The following is a 17,223-nucleotide window of genomic DNA, read 5'->3' as shown; positions in this document are numbered from 1 at the left end:
TGGCTTTCTGCCGTCTCTGTAATCTGGATTGCATCTCAAAAAAGATCCAAAACTCAGTGTGTGGCTGTCTCACATTCAAGAAAAATATACCTACAGAAATCTTGAAATGTCTACTTTTAAACCAGCCAACTTAAAAAGAAATCAAACACTCCATGATTATGTAATCTGAATGAAGGTTGCATTTCTCTCTAAAGGCGCGCCCAGTAGGCTACTGTGGAGATGAGAGTCAGCACAGTGAATTTTGTCTTGCAGCCGACAAGACGTTAGTTTATTAATAAATAATTATGAATGTAAAGAAAAGAGAGACATTTTAATTATTAAGCTACTTTTACCAGTGCTTTGTGACAAACTTTATGCATGTGCTTAAACATGGAATATACTAAAGCTCATTATGGATTAGTCATTGCAAGCCAGTTTCACGGCAGATCGTGACATAGTCGCAAAATTTTAAAGGGGTCATCAGATGCCCATTTTCCACAAGTTGATATGATTCTTTAGGGTCTTAATGAAAAGTCTCTAATATACTTTAATTAAAAATTCTCAATGGTTTTGTAAAACAACACCTTTTTTACCTTGTCAAAATGAGCTCTGCAAAAATCATCTCATTCTAAGGGGTTGTTCCTTTTAATGCAAATGAAAAGGCCCCACCCCTCTCTTCTCTCTGTGGAATGACGAGCTTGTTTATGTTAGCCGCATTTAGCCACGTTTAGCCACTAAACTTCCTAACTACCACGTTATAAGGAAAGGCGATTGCAAAGATTCATAAAAAACGCTTATACTAACTTCTGCTGTAAGTGAAGCTGGATCACAAATGATGCGCGCGAACATAGACGGATATATGTAGATCGGGAGGCGCATTCCCTTCACAAACAAACATTCAGCAACACAACACCTCAATCACTCAATCAGAGATATTCTTGTCTAATTTACATCCCTGCTTTGGCATCGAAACAAGGAAAATTACTGGACTGTGACAGCTGGTCTAAGGTAAGAGCTCATGTCAATCAACTATCATGGGAGCGGCCTCTGTTGGTGTGAAAAAGGGGATATTATTTTTACAGATTAATTAAAAGCCACTGCATGGATTTTTATCATTATAGGGTAGATTTGTACATACACTGCCAACACACATTAATGTTCAAACAACATGAAAAAGTGAAGTTTGCATCCGATGACCCCTTTAATCTATTAATTCATGTTCACAGACATGTATTTGATATTTGGGTTTTGTAATTATCCAACCCTTCTCCATTCGACAGATAGGCTATTGTTTCTTCTGGTTTGTGCATTTAAATAACAGAAAGTCTACAAAATATGTTGTCTCCCAAAAACCTGTCTTTTTTTGTCATTTTGTCCGTTAACGCATGTGTATTTTCCTCATCTAAAACATAGAACAGGTTCATATACTGATACTTTTCTGATGTCTGAACTCTACTTTTATTAATTTGTCCAGTATTTATACAGTCATGCCCATATATATTTGGACACTGATACATTTTTTATTATTTTAGCTGTTGACCAAAACATATTCAAGTTACAGTTATATAATGAAAATGGGCTTAAAATGCACACTCTGAGCTTTATTTTAAGGGGTATCAGGAACATTAGGAGTGGCCAAATCAGCAGTTTGGTACATTCTGAGAAAAAAAGAACACTGCAACATAAAAAGGCCTGGATGTTCACAGAGGACAACGGTAGTGGATGATCCTCTTCATGGTAAAGAAAAAACATTTTACAATATCCAGCCAAGTGAAGAACACTTATCAGGAGGTAGCAGTGTCACTGTCAAAGTCTACAATCAAGAGAAGACTTCATGAGAGAAAATACAGAGGTATTATTTCACCACAAGGTGCAAACAAAGAACAAAGAAGTCCAAAAAAACATCTAAAAAAGCCAGACCACTTCTGGAAAAAGCATTCTTTGAATGACTGAAATTAAGATCAACCTGTACCAAAATGATGGGAATAAAAAAGTAAGGAGAAGCCTTGGAACAGCTCATACAAATCATACAACATCATCTGTGAAACATGGTGGAGCAGTGTAATGGCATGAGCATGTATAGCTTCCAGGGTCACTGAGTTACTAGTGTTTATTGATGACGTGACAGAAGACAAAAACAGCTGGATGAATTCTGAAGTGTAAAAGGATTCAGTCAAATAGAGCAAAGTTGATTGGGTGTTGTTTATTTTAATGTTTATTTTATTGGATTTACACATTCATAGACGCACACTCTCGTAGGTGAACATTCTTCTTTATTACTCTCTCCATACACATACATATTCCTCTTCCTTTCCTCTAGCTCCCTATAATGGTCACTATCCTAAAGTAGTACAAATAGACGATGACCCAAAACTGCTTCTAATTTCAACTAGACTGAGCATGCATTTCACTTGCTAAAGACTAAAGGCAGAAAGACCCACAAACAAACAACAACTGAAGTCAGCTGCAGTAAAGGCCTGGCAAAGCATTACAAAGGAGGAAACCCAGTAGGCAGTCATTGCCTGCAAAAGAATCTCAACAAAATATTAAAAATATACCATTTTCTTATCAAAGTAAGCTTTTTTTAAGCAATTTTTGATCAACAGGTAAGCATATTGAACCAAAAGTTTTAAAGTTTATTAGACATGCAATGTTCAAAAAATACTATTTACTTTATACTTTATACTTTAAAATAAATTACCTGTGTAAATCCAGTGGTCAAAATGTAAATATAGATACCTGGCATGTGCCTGGGTCTGTTTATGCAGTTCTTATAATAATAATAATTATTATTATTATTATTATAGAGAATCAATAAGTTATGAATACTGCAATTCTGTGAATAATATGTAATCAAGTTATTAATTAGAAATAGGGCTGCACAATTAATTGTATGCAACTGTCATGCACATTTTTTTCAGTCAGTAAAGCTGGTTCTGTAATCAGTAGTGAACATCCATCACGTGCTTTCAGATAGAGCAGCATTTACTACACAGAGCCGTAGTTCACTGACAAGCTATGCAAAACTGCAATAATAATCGCATGATATAATCGCATGATTATGAAATGATTATGAAATTGTTCTGCGATAATGAAAGTTGTTTGCGTAGCTTCTCAGTGAACTACGGCTCTGCTCCTTCTGAAAGCACAGGAAAATACCACATATAATAACATTTTTACTATATGTTTTTAATTAATTCTGTGAGATAACGTGGCTTCTTACACAGAATAAGACATGCAACATTTCATAGTATTCTAAGCAGTGATAAAGGCTATGTCGATTAGTATTGCATTATTACATATTTATATACTTTATGAAAATTATAATAATAATTATAGAAACCCAAAAAATCATATATTGTCATAGTTCTGTGTTTATTAGTCACGTTGAATCAGTGAAGGCAGTTAAATGTTATGTTTCTTCAGTTACTGCTACAGGGATTTCCTGGATTTCTTCTCTGTATTTGGAGTTTCCACGTGAGCGCGCCCTCTGGCCTTCGGATGGAGATTTACTACTGATCAAAGAACTGTGCTTCACTGACAAGATAGGCTTGACTATCATATTATTATATCGCATTTGCCTAATCGCGATTTCATTGTGATTTATCGTGCAGCTCTAATTAGAAAGTAATTGTAGTCTAACTATTTTAAAGGCCAATATAATCAAATTACTCAAACTCCTTATTTTTGGAATGTGATTATGTGATCTAGATTACATATAATTAATAACTACTCAGCAGGTTGTTTAATTTGACACAGAGTCAGTGAGGAATCAAACACCCCAAACCCAGCATAGAGGGGTTCGGTGAATGTGGTGTTGAATGTGTGTAAATGTGTGAGTGTGTGTGTGTCAGAGACACTGTAGAAGGACAGAGTGCCGGCTGACCAGTCCAGATACACTCCTACTCTAGTAGAGTATGAACAGCGAGGAATGTCAGTTCGGTTTTTTTTGTGCCAGACAGTGAATCCATTTTTAGAGCAGTTTAGACTCCAGGAATGGTCACTGTGTCCAAAAAAAGAGTTATTTCCTTCTTTCCTGCTGATTCCCTTATATGTCACTGATACATATGACCATCCACTCCATTCAGCCTCCCAGTAACAGCGTCCAGTCAGACTCTCTCTACACAGAATCTGACAGAACTCAACAAATCTCTCTGGATGATCAGGATACGGCTGATAGTCTTCTACACGTGTCACCTTTCTGTTTTCCTCAGACAGGATGAGTTGAGCGTTTACTGTGTTCAGATCCAGAGTGAGATCATAGGCATCTAAATACAAGAAGAAAGATTAGAAGTACTTGTAGGACAGTTTTAGAGCTGTACTTGTTTAGCTATACTTGTAAGGGCCAAACGTCCTCACTTATATAATGAAATATCATGATACTGTAAATGACTGGTGAAGACATTTTATGTATCCCCTTTAGTTAACCTGTTAACCAGCTAAATATGACATACCCAAAATCAAACAACTACAGCTCTTGAATCCTTTGGTCTACAGGCATAATCCTGGTCTTGTTTGAAAGCAGAAATGTTTATAAGTAATAAAAAAAATTAAAATAAATTAACACTATATAAGGTGTGAAACTTATTTGAAAGCTAAGTGTTTTAACAAGCCATTTGCATAACATCCCAGATCATTATATTAAACTTTTCATTTTAATAGTAGATAATGTATGTAATACAAATAAAATGCAAACAATTAACTGAAAAATTAAGAAAATGAATGACTTTTGTCACTATCATCTGAGATATAATTGGCTGGGTTTCCGGGTTTTCTCTGGATTTTGAACTGACTGTATAAATGCATTTTAATTTTATTAAAATCCAGTGTTTTGCACATTTCTGTGATGGTTATGTTTAGGGGTAAGAGTTGGGTTAGGCATTAGAAAATATTAACCTGATATAAAACCAATGAGTGTGTGTTTGTGTTGATAAGAGAGAAAATACCTACATTTTCTCAAACCTGGTGTGATTCTGAAATGTTCTCCATGATCCAAACTAAAAAAATAAATAAATAAATAAACAAATAAATATCAGTCAATCAAAAAAAGTAACATACATACAATTTATAGAGCACAATTAAGATGTTTACAACACAAATGCAGATATAGAGTCTTGGTCAACATATTGCAAGCATGCCTCTTCTCATAGCATCTCAGAGGCAGCTTATGAAACAATGACTGCCATTAAAAGTCTTATTTGAATGAACTACTGTTTATTTAATGCTAATTTATATACAGTAATAGCTGTAATTATGAAAACAAGTCAAAATGCAGGAAATATTAGATTTAGTTTTCCAAACATTCCTTTTCACTCCACTCTAAGATGATATTGTCCATAGAGAGATCTGATCTGAATAATAATAAGTCCATCTGGGAATACATGAAGAGAAAAGGAAGGGACCCACTAACAGTGGTGGCAACTTCAGTCTGAAGCTCCCCGACCTGGTGTCGATAAACCATTTGTTTAAGTTATAGTCTCGGCACTTTAAGTTATAGTCTAAACACTAGCTTCTCTTCTTTTTGTATTCTATCTATTTGTTTTTTCCTCTTTATTTATTACACAATTAACAAAAAGCAAAAAAAAAAAAAAAAAAAAAATGTATTATATAAATTTAAAAAAACATTTCTACGTGTACTGTGTTAGGCTAACTGAGACTTGTAATAGCACTTGCATGTTATTGCTCTTTGGTTGATTTTAATTGCTTCCATTGTCCTCTTTTGTAAGTCACTTTGGATAAAAGCGTCTGATAAATGTAAATGTAAGAAGGGCAAAGATCCCTTAGAATGTTCCAGTTATTTGCCTATTAGTTCACTATCTACAGATGTGAAACTCTTCACCAAAACTGTAGCCCATAGACTGAACAAATGTATAGATAAGTCATAAACTATGATCAGTCCGGTTTTCTCAAAGATCGATTTGCCTCTGATAACATCAGGCGACTTCTACAAATTATTCGTAGGTCCAGTTCTTATCTGGCCTCCTCCACGGTCATTTCATTGGACGTTGAGAAGACCTTTGATAGGATTAAGTGGAGTTGTCTTTGGGTGGTTCTTGATCATGTAGGGGCTGGACGGGGATTTATCAAAATAGTTTACAGTTGCTCCTCAGCACAGGTTCTTACTGGCTCTTTAGCATCTTACTATTTTGCTCTTGGCTGGGATGCCAGTTATAGCTCTTGCTCTTTACTTTATCAGTGGAACCATACTATACAACCTATTATCTGCATAAATACCTCACATAAACTCTCTCTATGCTGTTGATATTTTCCAATATTGTTTCCAATATTTCTGTGTCCTTTCCTGAGGTCTTAAATATTTTCAACACATTTAGCAGTCTTTCAGGTTACAAAATTAACTAAAATAAATCTGCTTTAATGCTTCTGAATGAGGTAGCTAAACGGGAATCCAACAGTTTACCTCCCCTGATCCCAGGGTCACATATTTGTGTATTAATATATATTTCCCTCAATCCATCTTTGTACTAACTGTAATTATAAAACTCACCTGAATAAGATCGAGGAGGGCTTAGACAGGTGGTCCCCTTCCTGCCGGATGCCCTTCCTGCCGCAATAACTAACTCGTGCAACCCCAGTGCTGGGACACACTCATTCACACACACACACACACACACACACACACACACACACACACACACACTCATTCACTATGGCCAGTTTACTTTGTCCAATTCACCTACTGCATGTCTTTGGATTGTGCGGGAAACAATCCATGTTCTCCCCATATAGATTGTTTAGTGTGGTTCCACTGATGAAGTAAAGAGCAAGAGCTATAATGGGCATCAAGAGCTATAACTGTAGCCCCCGGAGGAAACCCACAGAGACACGGAGAGAACATGCAAACTCCACGCAGAAAGGGACCCCGGCTCAGCCTTCTTGCTGTGAGGCAACAGTGGCCACCCACTGAGCCACAGTGCCACCTGCTTTTTAGAATCAACTAAACGCTGGATATTCAAATGTAAAGTTTAATATACTACTGTGACTGAGCACAGAGTTTTCTTTACCTGGATTTTCTTACTTTATAACTTTATATTTAAGACTGAGGTCAGCCTTAAAGGCCTACATCATTTCTTTGGGCCACCAATGTGTTCCCAAATTCTCTGTGGAATTGGTTAGAAACTAAACCACTAAAAGGAGTATTGGTGTCCAAGATTTATCATTCAAAAATACTATTTTGAAGTTATGGATAGCCATCCACTCCTGCAGCCTTTATTTGGCTGTCATATTTCAGAGACATCGTCTTGCTGGAAGGCGCACCACTGCCAGGCTCAACGGCGCAAAGGACAACCCTATTTAGAGTTGGACAAATATTTGCTGTGATGTTGCTACATAGGCTGAAAAGTTAACATAGTATGTTAACATACTATGCTTATCTGACTTTTATCTGACTTTATTTCTTCTATCCCTCCCTCCTCCGTCCTCCTTTTTACAAGTGGACATCTTCGTGGCATCTGTTTTATATAGTTCATTTGTGACCCTGGACCGCAAAAACAGTCCTAAGTGTCAATTTTGAAATTAAGATTACATCATCTGAAATCTGAATAAAAAGCTTTTCATTGATGTATGATTTGCTAGAACAATATTTGGCCGAGATAGAACTATTTAAAAATCTGGAATTTGAGGGTGCAAAAAAATCAAAATATTGAGAAAATCACCTTTAAAGTTGTTCAAATGAAGTTATTAACAATGCACATTACTAATCAAAAAATAAGTTTAGATATATTTACAGTAGGAATTTTACAAAATATCTTCATGGAACATGATCTTTACTTAACTTCCTAATGATTTTTGGCATAAAAGAAAAATCAATAATTTTGACCCATACAATGTATTTTTGGCTATTGCTACAAATATACCCCAGCGACTTAAGGCTGGTTTTGTGGTCCAGGGTCACATTTGAACTGTGATATATACAGCTGTGCTCAAAATTATTCATATTCATTATTCATTATTCAATATTCATATTCATAACAAATGAATATTACAGTTTTGAATGAAAGATCAAATGGATAAACAATGCAGACTTATTTTCACAGCCTCCTTTGATCATATTTAACAAGGGTATGAATAATATTGAGCACAACTGTGTGTGTGTGTGTATATATATATATATATCTCTAATTACACTTAAATCTTGGGGATGAGGAAGCACAGGTATGGGACAAAGCACAGGGAGATGCTGACCAGCTATCTCTCCACTGAAGCTGCATCACCCCTCAAGGCCCCGGTAGTGCCAACCAAACTTCACAGAATGACATCATCTTTGGCGGGCAAAACTTATTTGGCAGCTGGTCAGGCTGGTGTGTGCCTGCATACCATGGGGGTATCCTTCAGGTGTACCAGGCAGATCTTCGGATGAGTGTAGGGCATTGGGAAACAAGCCAGTCTTTCTGGGCCACCTAGAAGATGGCCTGTGCCATCGGCCACTCCATGGCAGCAATGGTGTAAGAGGAAATAAAGAAAAAAGACAAATCCTTCCATTTGGATGCCTGCTGTTTCCTCCTGGCAGTCAGGACAGTCATTCAGAAGGTCTCTGGAGGCTAAAGGCCAGGACTCTTGTCAGGCCCCCAGGCATTGTCTGTCAGGCTCATCTGTTTGGTGTGTTCTCGTCGGGCTCACGTCCGCCCAATTCAACGTTGAATCAGCGTCGGGGAAAGTGAGAACTCTGATTGGGTGCTGTTGGGAACTCAGAAGCTTAGACCAGGAGACTCTTGGGTATCTTCAGCAGAGTTCTTTATTGAGAATGCGCTGCATGGTGCTGCAGTCATCAAAAGTCTAACTAAGGCAGTGATACAATGTATTTTATAGGCATTAGTAGGTGGGCCTTAGTGATGTTGACAGAGTACTCAGAGGTGACAACCTTTTGATCAAGAACAGAGGATGTAGGAAGTTACTCTTCCCCCAACTGTAACATCTCAGCAGACCTATCCAAATAATCATAATGACATCACCAAATGGTTTGAGCACCATAGTTGCGGGAACTAAGACTCTATCAACATCACAAAGATGTCACAAGAACTAAAACTATGTAAACAAATGCCATTATGTTTACATTAAATGCCCAATACAATGTAGATCACCTTAGGTTTTCATATGATGTTACATCAAGATGTAGGATCTGTAGATCAAAGACAGATTCTTAAATTTGTTATCCCACAGTGCCTAGTTTAGGAGAAGGTGGTATCAAATCGAACCAAGCCATTACTGTGAAACCGTTTCAAAAACTCTTGGGACTCATGCCAAACTGATTTCTTTTGGCCTTCTATACATGAGACCTTTACAGTGGTGGCTCAAGGCCAAGGGGTTTTCTCCAAGAGGCAACCTGTTAAACATGATCAAGGTTACGCTCAGATGTTTTCCTCCATTGGTGATGTGGAATAAACCTTGGTTTCTGTTCAAGGATCTGTGCTGGGGACCTATTGTTGTTGCAAGATGCTTACGACAGATGCCTCCCTCAAAAGGCTGAAGTGTAGTCCTGGATGTCCACTTGAATCAGGGTTGTGGAGTGGTCACAATCTCTCATGGCACATAAATCTCATGCCTGCAGATTATGGCTGTATTTCTAGCACTGAGGTACTTCCACAAAGATCTCAGACAACACTTTGATAGTTTTATGCATGAATCATCAGGGGGGCTGAGGTGGTGGAATCCATTTAGAAGATTTGGGCGGGCAGAAGTAGATCTGTTTGCATCTTAAGAAATGACACACTGTCCACTCTGATTTTCCCTCATGCATCCAGCTCCATTGGGGTTGGATGACATGGTGCAGATGCGGCCATGATGCATTTCCCCCAATGTTTTTTTACTCCTGAGAGTTCTAGAGTTCACTTTGGAACGTCACTGCCCATCACTGCCCGTTTGGACGTCACTTCCCATTTGTTTCGGTCGCACGTTTAGAGTTTGAGCTCCGTCAAGTTAATTTCTTATTGTCTGTTTTTCAATCTAAAATCAATTTTATACACCATCATTTTGTTTCTTATAACGTGTGAATATACAGTACCCCCTGTTGTATTTTACAACTAAAACAACCGGATAGCTTTGTTATCACTAGTTTTGTTTTGATTTCCCAAGTCGGCTAGCTTATAGCCCGTTAGCAGCACCAGCGTGGTTGGCTCTAATCTTGCTTGCATTGTTTACACACTATTTACACACATTACCATTGTTTACTCACTGTTACTTGCTTTAATGGCGAATTTGTGTCCACCTTTGAGTGCAGGTGAGGACACGTTCGAGCTGGAGGCCATGGAGAAGCAGATTCAGGAGCTGTTGGAGAGGCAGACCGAGCTGAGAGAGAGGAATAAGGCCCCGGCCGAGGACCTCGCTCCCTCCGCCGCCTCCGGTCTTTGAGATCTCCACCCAGAACCGCTTTTCTCCTCTCCGCGAGACGGAACGCAACGCTGTGATCGTTGGAGACTCCATTGTCCGGTACATCCGTGCTACCTTAGCTAAAGGCAAAGTCCACACCCACTGTTTTCCTGGTGCTCGTGTTCTCGATGTTTCTGCGCAGATACCCGCAATCCTGAAGGACGGCGAGCCCGTCAGCGCGATCGTCCTGCACGCGGGGTGAACGACACCAAGCTGCGGCAGACGGAGGTTCTGAAGAGGGACTTCAGCAGCCTGATCAAGACGGTTCACAGCACGTTGCCCGCGACGAGGATCATCGTGTCAGGGCCGCTTCCCACGTATCGACATGGGCACGAAAGGTTCAGTAGACTTCTTGCTCTAAATGAATGGTTATTGACATGGTGACATGGGGATGGAGTCTCCATTCTCCAGGGAGAGTGAGCTGCCGTGAAAGAGCATCCGCTGCATGGATCAGTTCACCCGTAATATGGATGGCACGTAGCGACTTGAGCCACGTCTGACTCCAAAGGAGGAGATGGCGGGCGAGTTGCGACATGCGACGGGAGCGTATGCCACCTTGATGATTGATGTAAGCAACTGTTGTCATGTTGTCTGTTCGGACCAGCACACGTTTCCCCCGCAAGGTCGACCGGAACCAACGAAGCGCAAGAAACACTTCCAGCAACTCGAGGCAATTGATGTGCCATTGCAGTCGAGGTCCTGTGCAGGAGCCTGAAGCTGCTTGCCCATTGCATACAGCACCGTAGCCCATGCTGGAGGCATCCGTGTTGACAATCACGTGCCTCGAGACCTGGCCTAAGGGCACGTTGAGAAAGCGGACTTTGTCAGCGTCGGCCATCTGCGCCAGGTTCAGCCAGAGATGGTGCTCCTGGACTACCACGGTAGACATCACCTGACCAAGGGACCGCGCCGTGACCTTAGTCGCCCGGAGGGCGAAGTTGGTTGCCGTACGCAGCTCCTGCATTAACCCTCTGTCAGGCCTACCCTTGTGCAGCTGTTTTAACACCTGGGCCTGGTGGACCTGCAGGACGGCCATGGCGTGCAGCACGGAGGCAGCGTGGCCCGCAGCGGCATAAGCCTACACGGCGAGAGCCGACAAAAGCTTACACGCCTTGGACAGAAGACGCGGACGATTCCTCCAGGTGGCGGCATTTTGTGGGCATAAATGCACCACAACTGCATGCTCCACCTGAGGAATGTCCACGTACCCCTTGGCTGCCCCATCGTCAAGGGTAGTGAAAAGGGAAGAACCCGGACATGTACGGGCGCTATAAGGCGCTTTCCACGTTTTGGTGAGTTCTTCATGAACCTCCAGGAAAAAAGGAACTGGGGCCGGACGCAGCTGTGAGTCGCGTCGGGACCCCAGGAATCAATCATCGAGCCGAGAGGGCTCGGGGGATGGTGCTTTGCGCACCTCCAACCCAATACTCTCAGCCGCCCAGAAGAGCATGGCTGCTAGTTCAGCATCGGCCTCCGACTGAGCAGCCGCCGCCGGGGGGAGCTGCTCCGCAGAGTCCTCTGCCTCATCTGGCACAAGCCCCTCCTCTGATGCCGCGATAGACATCCGATCCTCCTCGGGAGGCCGTAGGAGACGCTGGGTCCGCCGCGGGACAAACCGGTGCCTTCCCTCGGCATCTTGACGGGACCCTGGGACGGATCGGACTTCCACAGCTGAAGAGCAGCGTAAGCAGTCTTTTCTTCTTTTTTCTTTCTTGCGTTCAGGAACAGTGATAGGCTCCGAAGCAAAAATCTGAATGAGTGGTTGCATGCCGCCATCTTATAAAACTGTATGTACGGGAGTGTGGCATGGCATGCAAATTCCACTCGCCAAATTTCATTGGCTTTTTCTTCTAAAGATTGGAGGTGATTGGACTCCCAAGGGAGATCCCAAATACGTCAGTACTGACGTAATGTCATAGAGAACGACTGAAGGGGAACCTCTACTGACTGTGTCTTAGAGGCATAATCAACCAAATCTCATTGACAATGTTGATGGTTCCAGGGTTGATGACGAAACTGTCAGGATAAGTAGCTGAATTCAGTCCCAATAAAATAATTTGACATCATAATGTGAATCTGTGAAAATATCTTGGAACTCTTCAGTTAATCCCACAAACTCTGATCGCTGTCATTAGTTTGATCTGACAGTTCTCGAACAATGATTCACTGGAGCTCCACAAGGACCGCCTCCCTTCCTTTTACTACATTTTACTTCCTTTTACTACTTTTACTATTTTCCTATTACTACATTTATTAGATTTTTTAATTGTTTATTTATTTCATAATTTCTGCAGGTTTGGTCCTCGATAGCTGACAGCTGTGTTCAGCTTATTTATTTGTTATTGAGTAAAATCCCCTAGCTGCCCCACATACTTGAGTTTGTCCAGTCTGTAGTTTGGATTCTTGAGTTTTTTAGAGAGCTTCACTCCTGATTTTCCTGGGTGATTGTAGCTCAGATCCAGCTCTCTCAGGTGTGAGGGGTTTGAACTCAGAGCCGAAGACACATAACCACAGCCAACCTCCGTCACCATACAGCCAGACAACCTACATACACACAGAAACACAGAAAAAGTCTTATAAATAAGGAACACTTATTTTTATCAGTTATTATTAGCTATTATTGATGTTTATTAATTAACCATGTGTCAAAGAGTCCTCTTAGGTAATTGCTGTGGCAACAGTGTATGCTTCTTTACACGGAAGTTTATCTATGGACTTATTTTATTATGTGACTTTTAATATGACTTATTTATTATTAAAATCAGAGTTTATGTAAGATTTTGTAATGTGTGCTACCAATAAAAGATCAAAATGATCTGTACTTTATTTGTAAATTATTTAAGATCTCACTTGTAAGACTATGTGTAGACCAACACAGACAAATATGTATATACCATTTTTTTAAAGCAGAAATGCAACTCTGAGCTGCTGAATTTGCCACTGAATGTTTAGATTTTCCTCAATAAGTGTATTAAAATTCAACACTTCTTTGCTCGGACCCCATACAAATCACTATCAGCACTAAACCTTGAATTACAATGTACTGAACACAGATATGGGCACAAATACATCAAAAAGTATTTAGTTACAAATTACAAATACAAGCTCATCAAATGTATTTAATTAAAATACAAAAATACTGGTTTAAGAAATGTATTTAATTAAAATGCAAGTCATTTGTAATTTAAAAATACAAAAATACAAACAATATTTACAAGCAATCATTTGAAATGCAAGAGATCATGCCTTTGCATTTAGTAATACTGGAGTTAGATTCACACGTGAGAGAGCAATAGGTGCTTTCCCCTCCTTTTACAACTTATAACCAACATATTATTTAAACCTAAAAGCTAGACAATATATCCTATATATAGATCCATATTTCTTCTAATTTCTCATGTTAACTTCAGACACAACCGAATGTGTTTACTTGAATACTATCAAGCATGTCTACGCTAAATTTTCTTTCTTTATCGTCCTTAATCAGCATGTCAGAAATCAAGCAGCTCTGAAAAACTGAATTATCAGACCGCCTAGTCCTACTCACGAGGATGGCTAAAGAGCAATTCCACTGTTATGGACGTGACATTTGCAGTCAAAACCTGAAATATAAATTCTTCAAAATTATATTTATTACCAGTATATTGAACCATCTCTTTATATTTTTCTAAACCCCTTAAAATAGAGTCCAAACATCAGAAAAGGACCAGTCTATAAACCTGTTTTATATTTTAAATGAGGGAAAAACCCATGCCTTACTGACGTGACAAAAAAAAGACGAGTTTCTGGGAGTCAAAATATTTTGTAGATTTTCTGCAGATTGCAATGCACAAACTAGAAGCAACAATATCTACCGAATGGAGAAGGTTTGGCTATTTACAAAATATGAAATGTTAATTTTATTTAAATTTTCGTTTTTGTGTTCTACAGGAAAAATCAATGTTACGGACGTGACCGATCTGAAAAGCGGAATTCATCCAACTATAAAAACGTCTATAAAAATACTTTCAAAACTATAACAGAGCTGTTTAGTGGGTATTTAATAGGGGTGCCCCACGCTAAAGATTTTTCTAGTTAAGTAGTTGTTCGTTTAAGCCATTAGGCTATTCAACTAATCGCGCATTTATATTAAGTCAATAGGCCATAATGAGCTTCAATATATTTTGCACGTATAAAGTTTGCCTCTGTCACAAAGGAGGCTTCCGTACCGCCTCCTCCGCACCACCAGAGGGAACTCTCGCCGGAATATTAATTCGTTCTTATTCGGACTTCATTTCCCACAATCCTTCATACCTGGCACTGATGCACACCACGCACACACCTGCACCTCGTTACTCTCACAGTATAAAACACACACACACAACTCCTCTCTGCGAAGTCTTGATTTGCCCCGGCTATCATTTCTGAGCGTTTGTTTATTCCTGCACTGATTTCTCGTTGCCGACTTTTGGACTGTTACCCCTTTTGTGAACCTTCTCTGTGAGTTTTTTTGGAATTGGACTGTTCTTTGACATTGCTGTAACGCCGCCTGCCCCTGAACCTCGCCTGCCTCTCCGTTTACGAGTTTGTATGCTCTCTGTGGACTGTGTTTGCTGTTGTTTGACCCTGCCTGTCCCCGACTACGAAATAAAGCTGCATATGGATCCAAACTCTTCTGACGATCTGTTACAGAAGACTTCGCCAAACAATGATCCAGCAGCTGTGGCTCGATTATCATCTGAACTCTCTGCTCAGGCCACTCAGCTCGTGTTGCACCATCACCAATTAGCCCGTTTGACAACCTTGACCGAAGAGCTAGTGAAAACTCTGCAGGGCCTTCAACTCATGCCATCCACAGCAGCTCCCGTGCCCAGCACACCGCCTCCCACTCTGGCCACCTCGCCTGTCGTGAGCTCGCCGGCCGCCATCAGCCCACGTCTTGCCTTCCCCGAAAAATTCAACGGAGATCCGACCAAATGTAAGGGCTTTCCATTACAATGCTCGCTATTTGTAAACCAACAACCCGCTTTATATCCCACGGATTCAAGCAGTATAGCATTTGTTTGCGCGCTGTTAACCGGAAGAGCTTTAGACTGGGCGACTGCTATATGGAGGGCCGACGCTCCCACTTATACCACTTTCGAAGAATTGTTACGACATTTTCGCGAGGTTTTTGAACATCCTGCTGGAGGGAGAAGCGCTGGGGAGGAGTTGCTAAATCTATTGCAGGGAAGGAGGACGGCAGCAGATTATGCGTTATCCTTTCGTACCCTGGCTGCTCAAACTACGTGGGTTGAAGACACATTAAAATTACTTTTTCGTCGTGGACTTAACCAGGAGCTCCAGTCGGAGTTGGCATGCCGTGACGAGGATCGCTCACTCAGCAGCTACATCGAGTTGGCCATTCAGGTGGATAATCTCATTCGCACGCGACGCTCACCACGAACCATAACTCATCCTCAAGCCGAGGCACCCCTTCTTCCAGAACCTATGCAGATCGGTACCACTCATCTTACTTCAGAGGAAAGAGAGACGTGTGCACAATCATCTTTGCCTCTACTGCGGTCAAGCTGGTCATGTCAAGTCCACCTGCCCCATTCGTCCAGCACGTGCGGTGAGTGTAAACAGCTCTCTGATCATTCAACTACCTGTAATCCTGCGTGTCACGAATCAGACTATTCAGACCACTGCTTTAATTGATTCCGGCGCTGCAGGAAATTTTATTTCTACTGAGTTTGCTCGGCAGCATAACATCACTCTCACCCCGTCTTCCTCTTCCTTAGCAGTGGAGGCGCTAGACGGCAGACCCCTTGGAGAGGGGAAGGTACAGAACATCACAGAGGTTATCCAGATGCATGTCGGGGCTCTCCATAAGGAATCCATTCAATTCTACACCATTCAATCAGCTCATCATAGTCTCATCCTGGGACTTTCTTGGCTGCGTAAGCACGATCCTCGTATTGCATGGAGAGAAGGGAAATTACTTCAATGGAGTGCCTTTTGCCAGAACAACTGTATATCTCCCATCCAGCCCAGTTCAAACGACCCACCATCGCTTCCTGATGCCAATCTCGATACCGCCAAACTTCCTACTGAGTATCAAGACCTACAACTGGCTTTTAGCAAGGAAAAGGCTACACAACTACCACCTCATCGCTCTGTCGACTGTGCCATTGAGTTACTGCCAGGTCAGTCACCTCCTAAAGGTCGTATTTTCCCTCTCTCCCAACCTGAATCAGAAGCTATGAGTAATTATATAAAGGAAGAATTAGCCAAAGGTTTCATTCATCCATCTACTTCACCAGCGTCAGCAGGATTCTTCTTTGTGAAAAAGAAGGATGGAGGCCTCCGCCCATGCATCGACTACCGCGGCCTTAACGAGGTGACTGTTAAATTTCGTTACCCATTACCACTAGTCCCCGCAGCCCTAGAGCAGCTCCGTCAAGCCAAGTATTATACCAAGCTGGACCTACGTAACGCTTACAATCTAATCCATATCAGAGAAGGTGATGAATGGAAAACTGCCTTTTCAACCACTAGTGGGCACTATGAGTACCGGGTTATGCCCTACGGGATGTCCAACAGTCCATCTGTCTTTCAGGCCTTCATGAACGACATCTTCCGTGATATGCTGGACAGATGGGTAATCGTGTACATAGACGATATTCTGATCTACTCCCACTCCATGCCAGAACACATCCAGCACGTCAGAGCTGTACTCAAACGTCTCATTCAGTATCAGCTCTATGCCAAACTAGAAAAATGCGAGTTCCATCAGACATCCATTTCTTCCTGGGATATATCATCAGTCAGGAGGGAGTAGCCATGGACGAGAGGAAGGTAGAGGCGGTTCTAAGATGGCCTCAGCCCCAGACCCTCAAG

General features: G+C 41.1%; 1 protein-coding gene across 7 annotated transcripts in view; it reads right to left on the bottom strand.

Annotated features, from left to right (window-relative positions):
• Nucleotides 1–1,836: 1,836 nt before the first annotated feature.
• Nucleotides 1,837–17,223, bottom strand: part of LOC127160181 (protein NLRC3-like) — a 58,638-nt gene continuing 43,251 nt past the window's right edge. For 6 of the 7 annotated variants that reach the window (XM_051102829.1, XM_051102828.1, XM_051102833.1 and 3 more), the window contains 3 exons: nucleotides 12,736–12,906; nucleotides 4,930–4,976; nucleotides 1,838–4,247 (listed from right to left, as the gene is read on the bottom strand). In XM_051102829.1, the coding sequence (XP_050958786.1) occupies nucleotides 3,709–4,247; nucleotides 4,930–4,976; nucleotides 12,736–12,906 (757 nt within the window). In that variant the 3' untranslated portion in view covers nucleotides 1,838–3,708. Of the gene's footprint in view, nucleotides 4,248–4,929; nucleotides 4,977–12,735; nucleotides 12,907–17,223 lie in introns of all 7 variants that reach the window. The other variant, XM_051102831.1, reaches the window with a different exon arrangement.

The sequence above is a fragment of the Labeo rohita genome, unplaced genomic scaffold (genome assembly GCF_022985175.1).
Source record: "Labeo rohita strain BAU-BD-2019 unplaced genomic scaffold, IGBB_LRoh.1.0 scaffold_30, whole genome shotgun sequence".
In the NCBI taxonomy this organism is placed as follows: Eukaryota; Metazoa; Chordata; class Actinopteri; order Cypriniformes; family Cyprinidae; genus Labeo; species Labeo rohita.
Note: the sequence above shows the minus strand (reverse complement) of the source record. Positions and strands in the feature narration are given on the sequence as shown.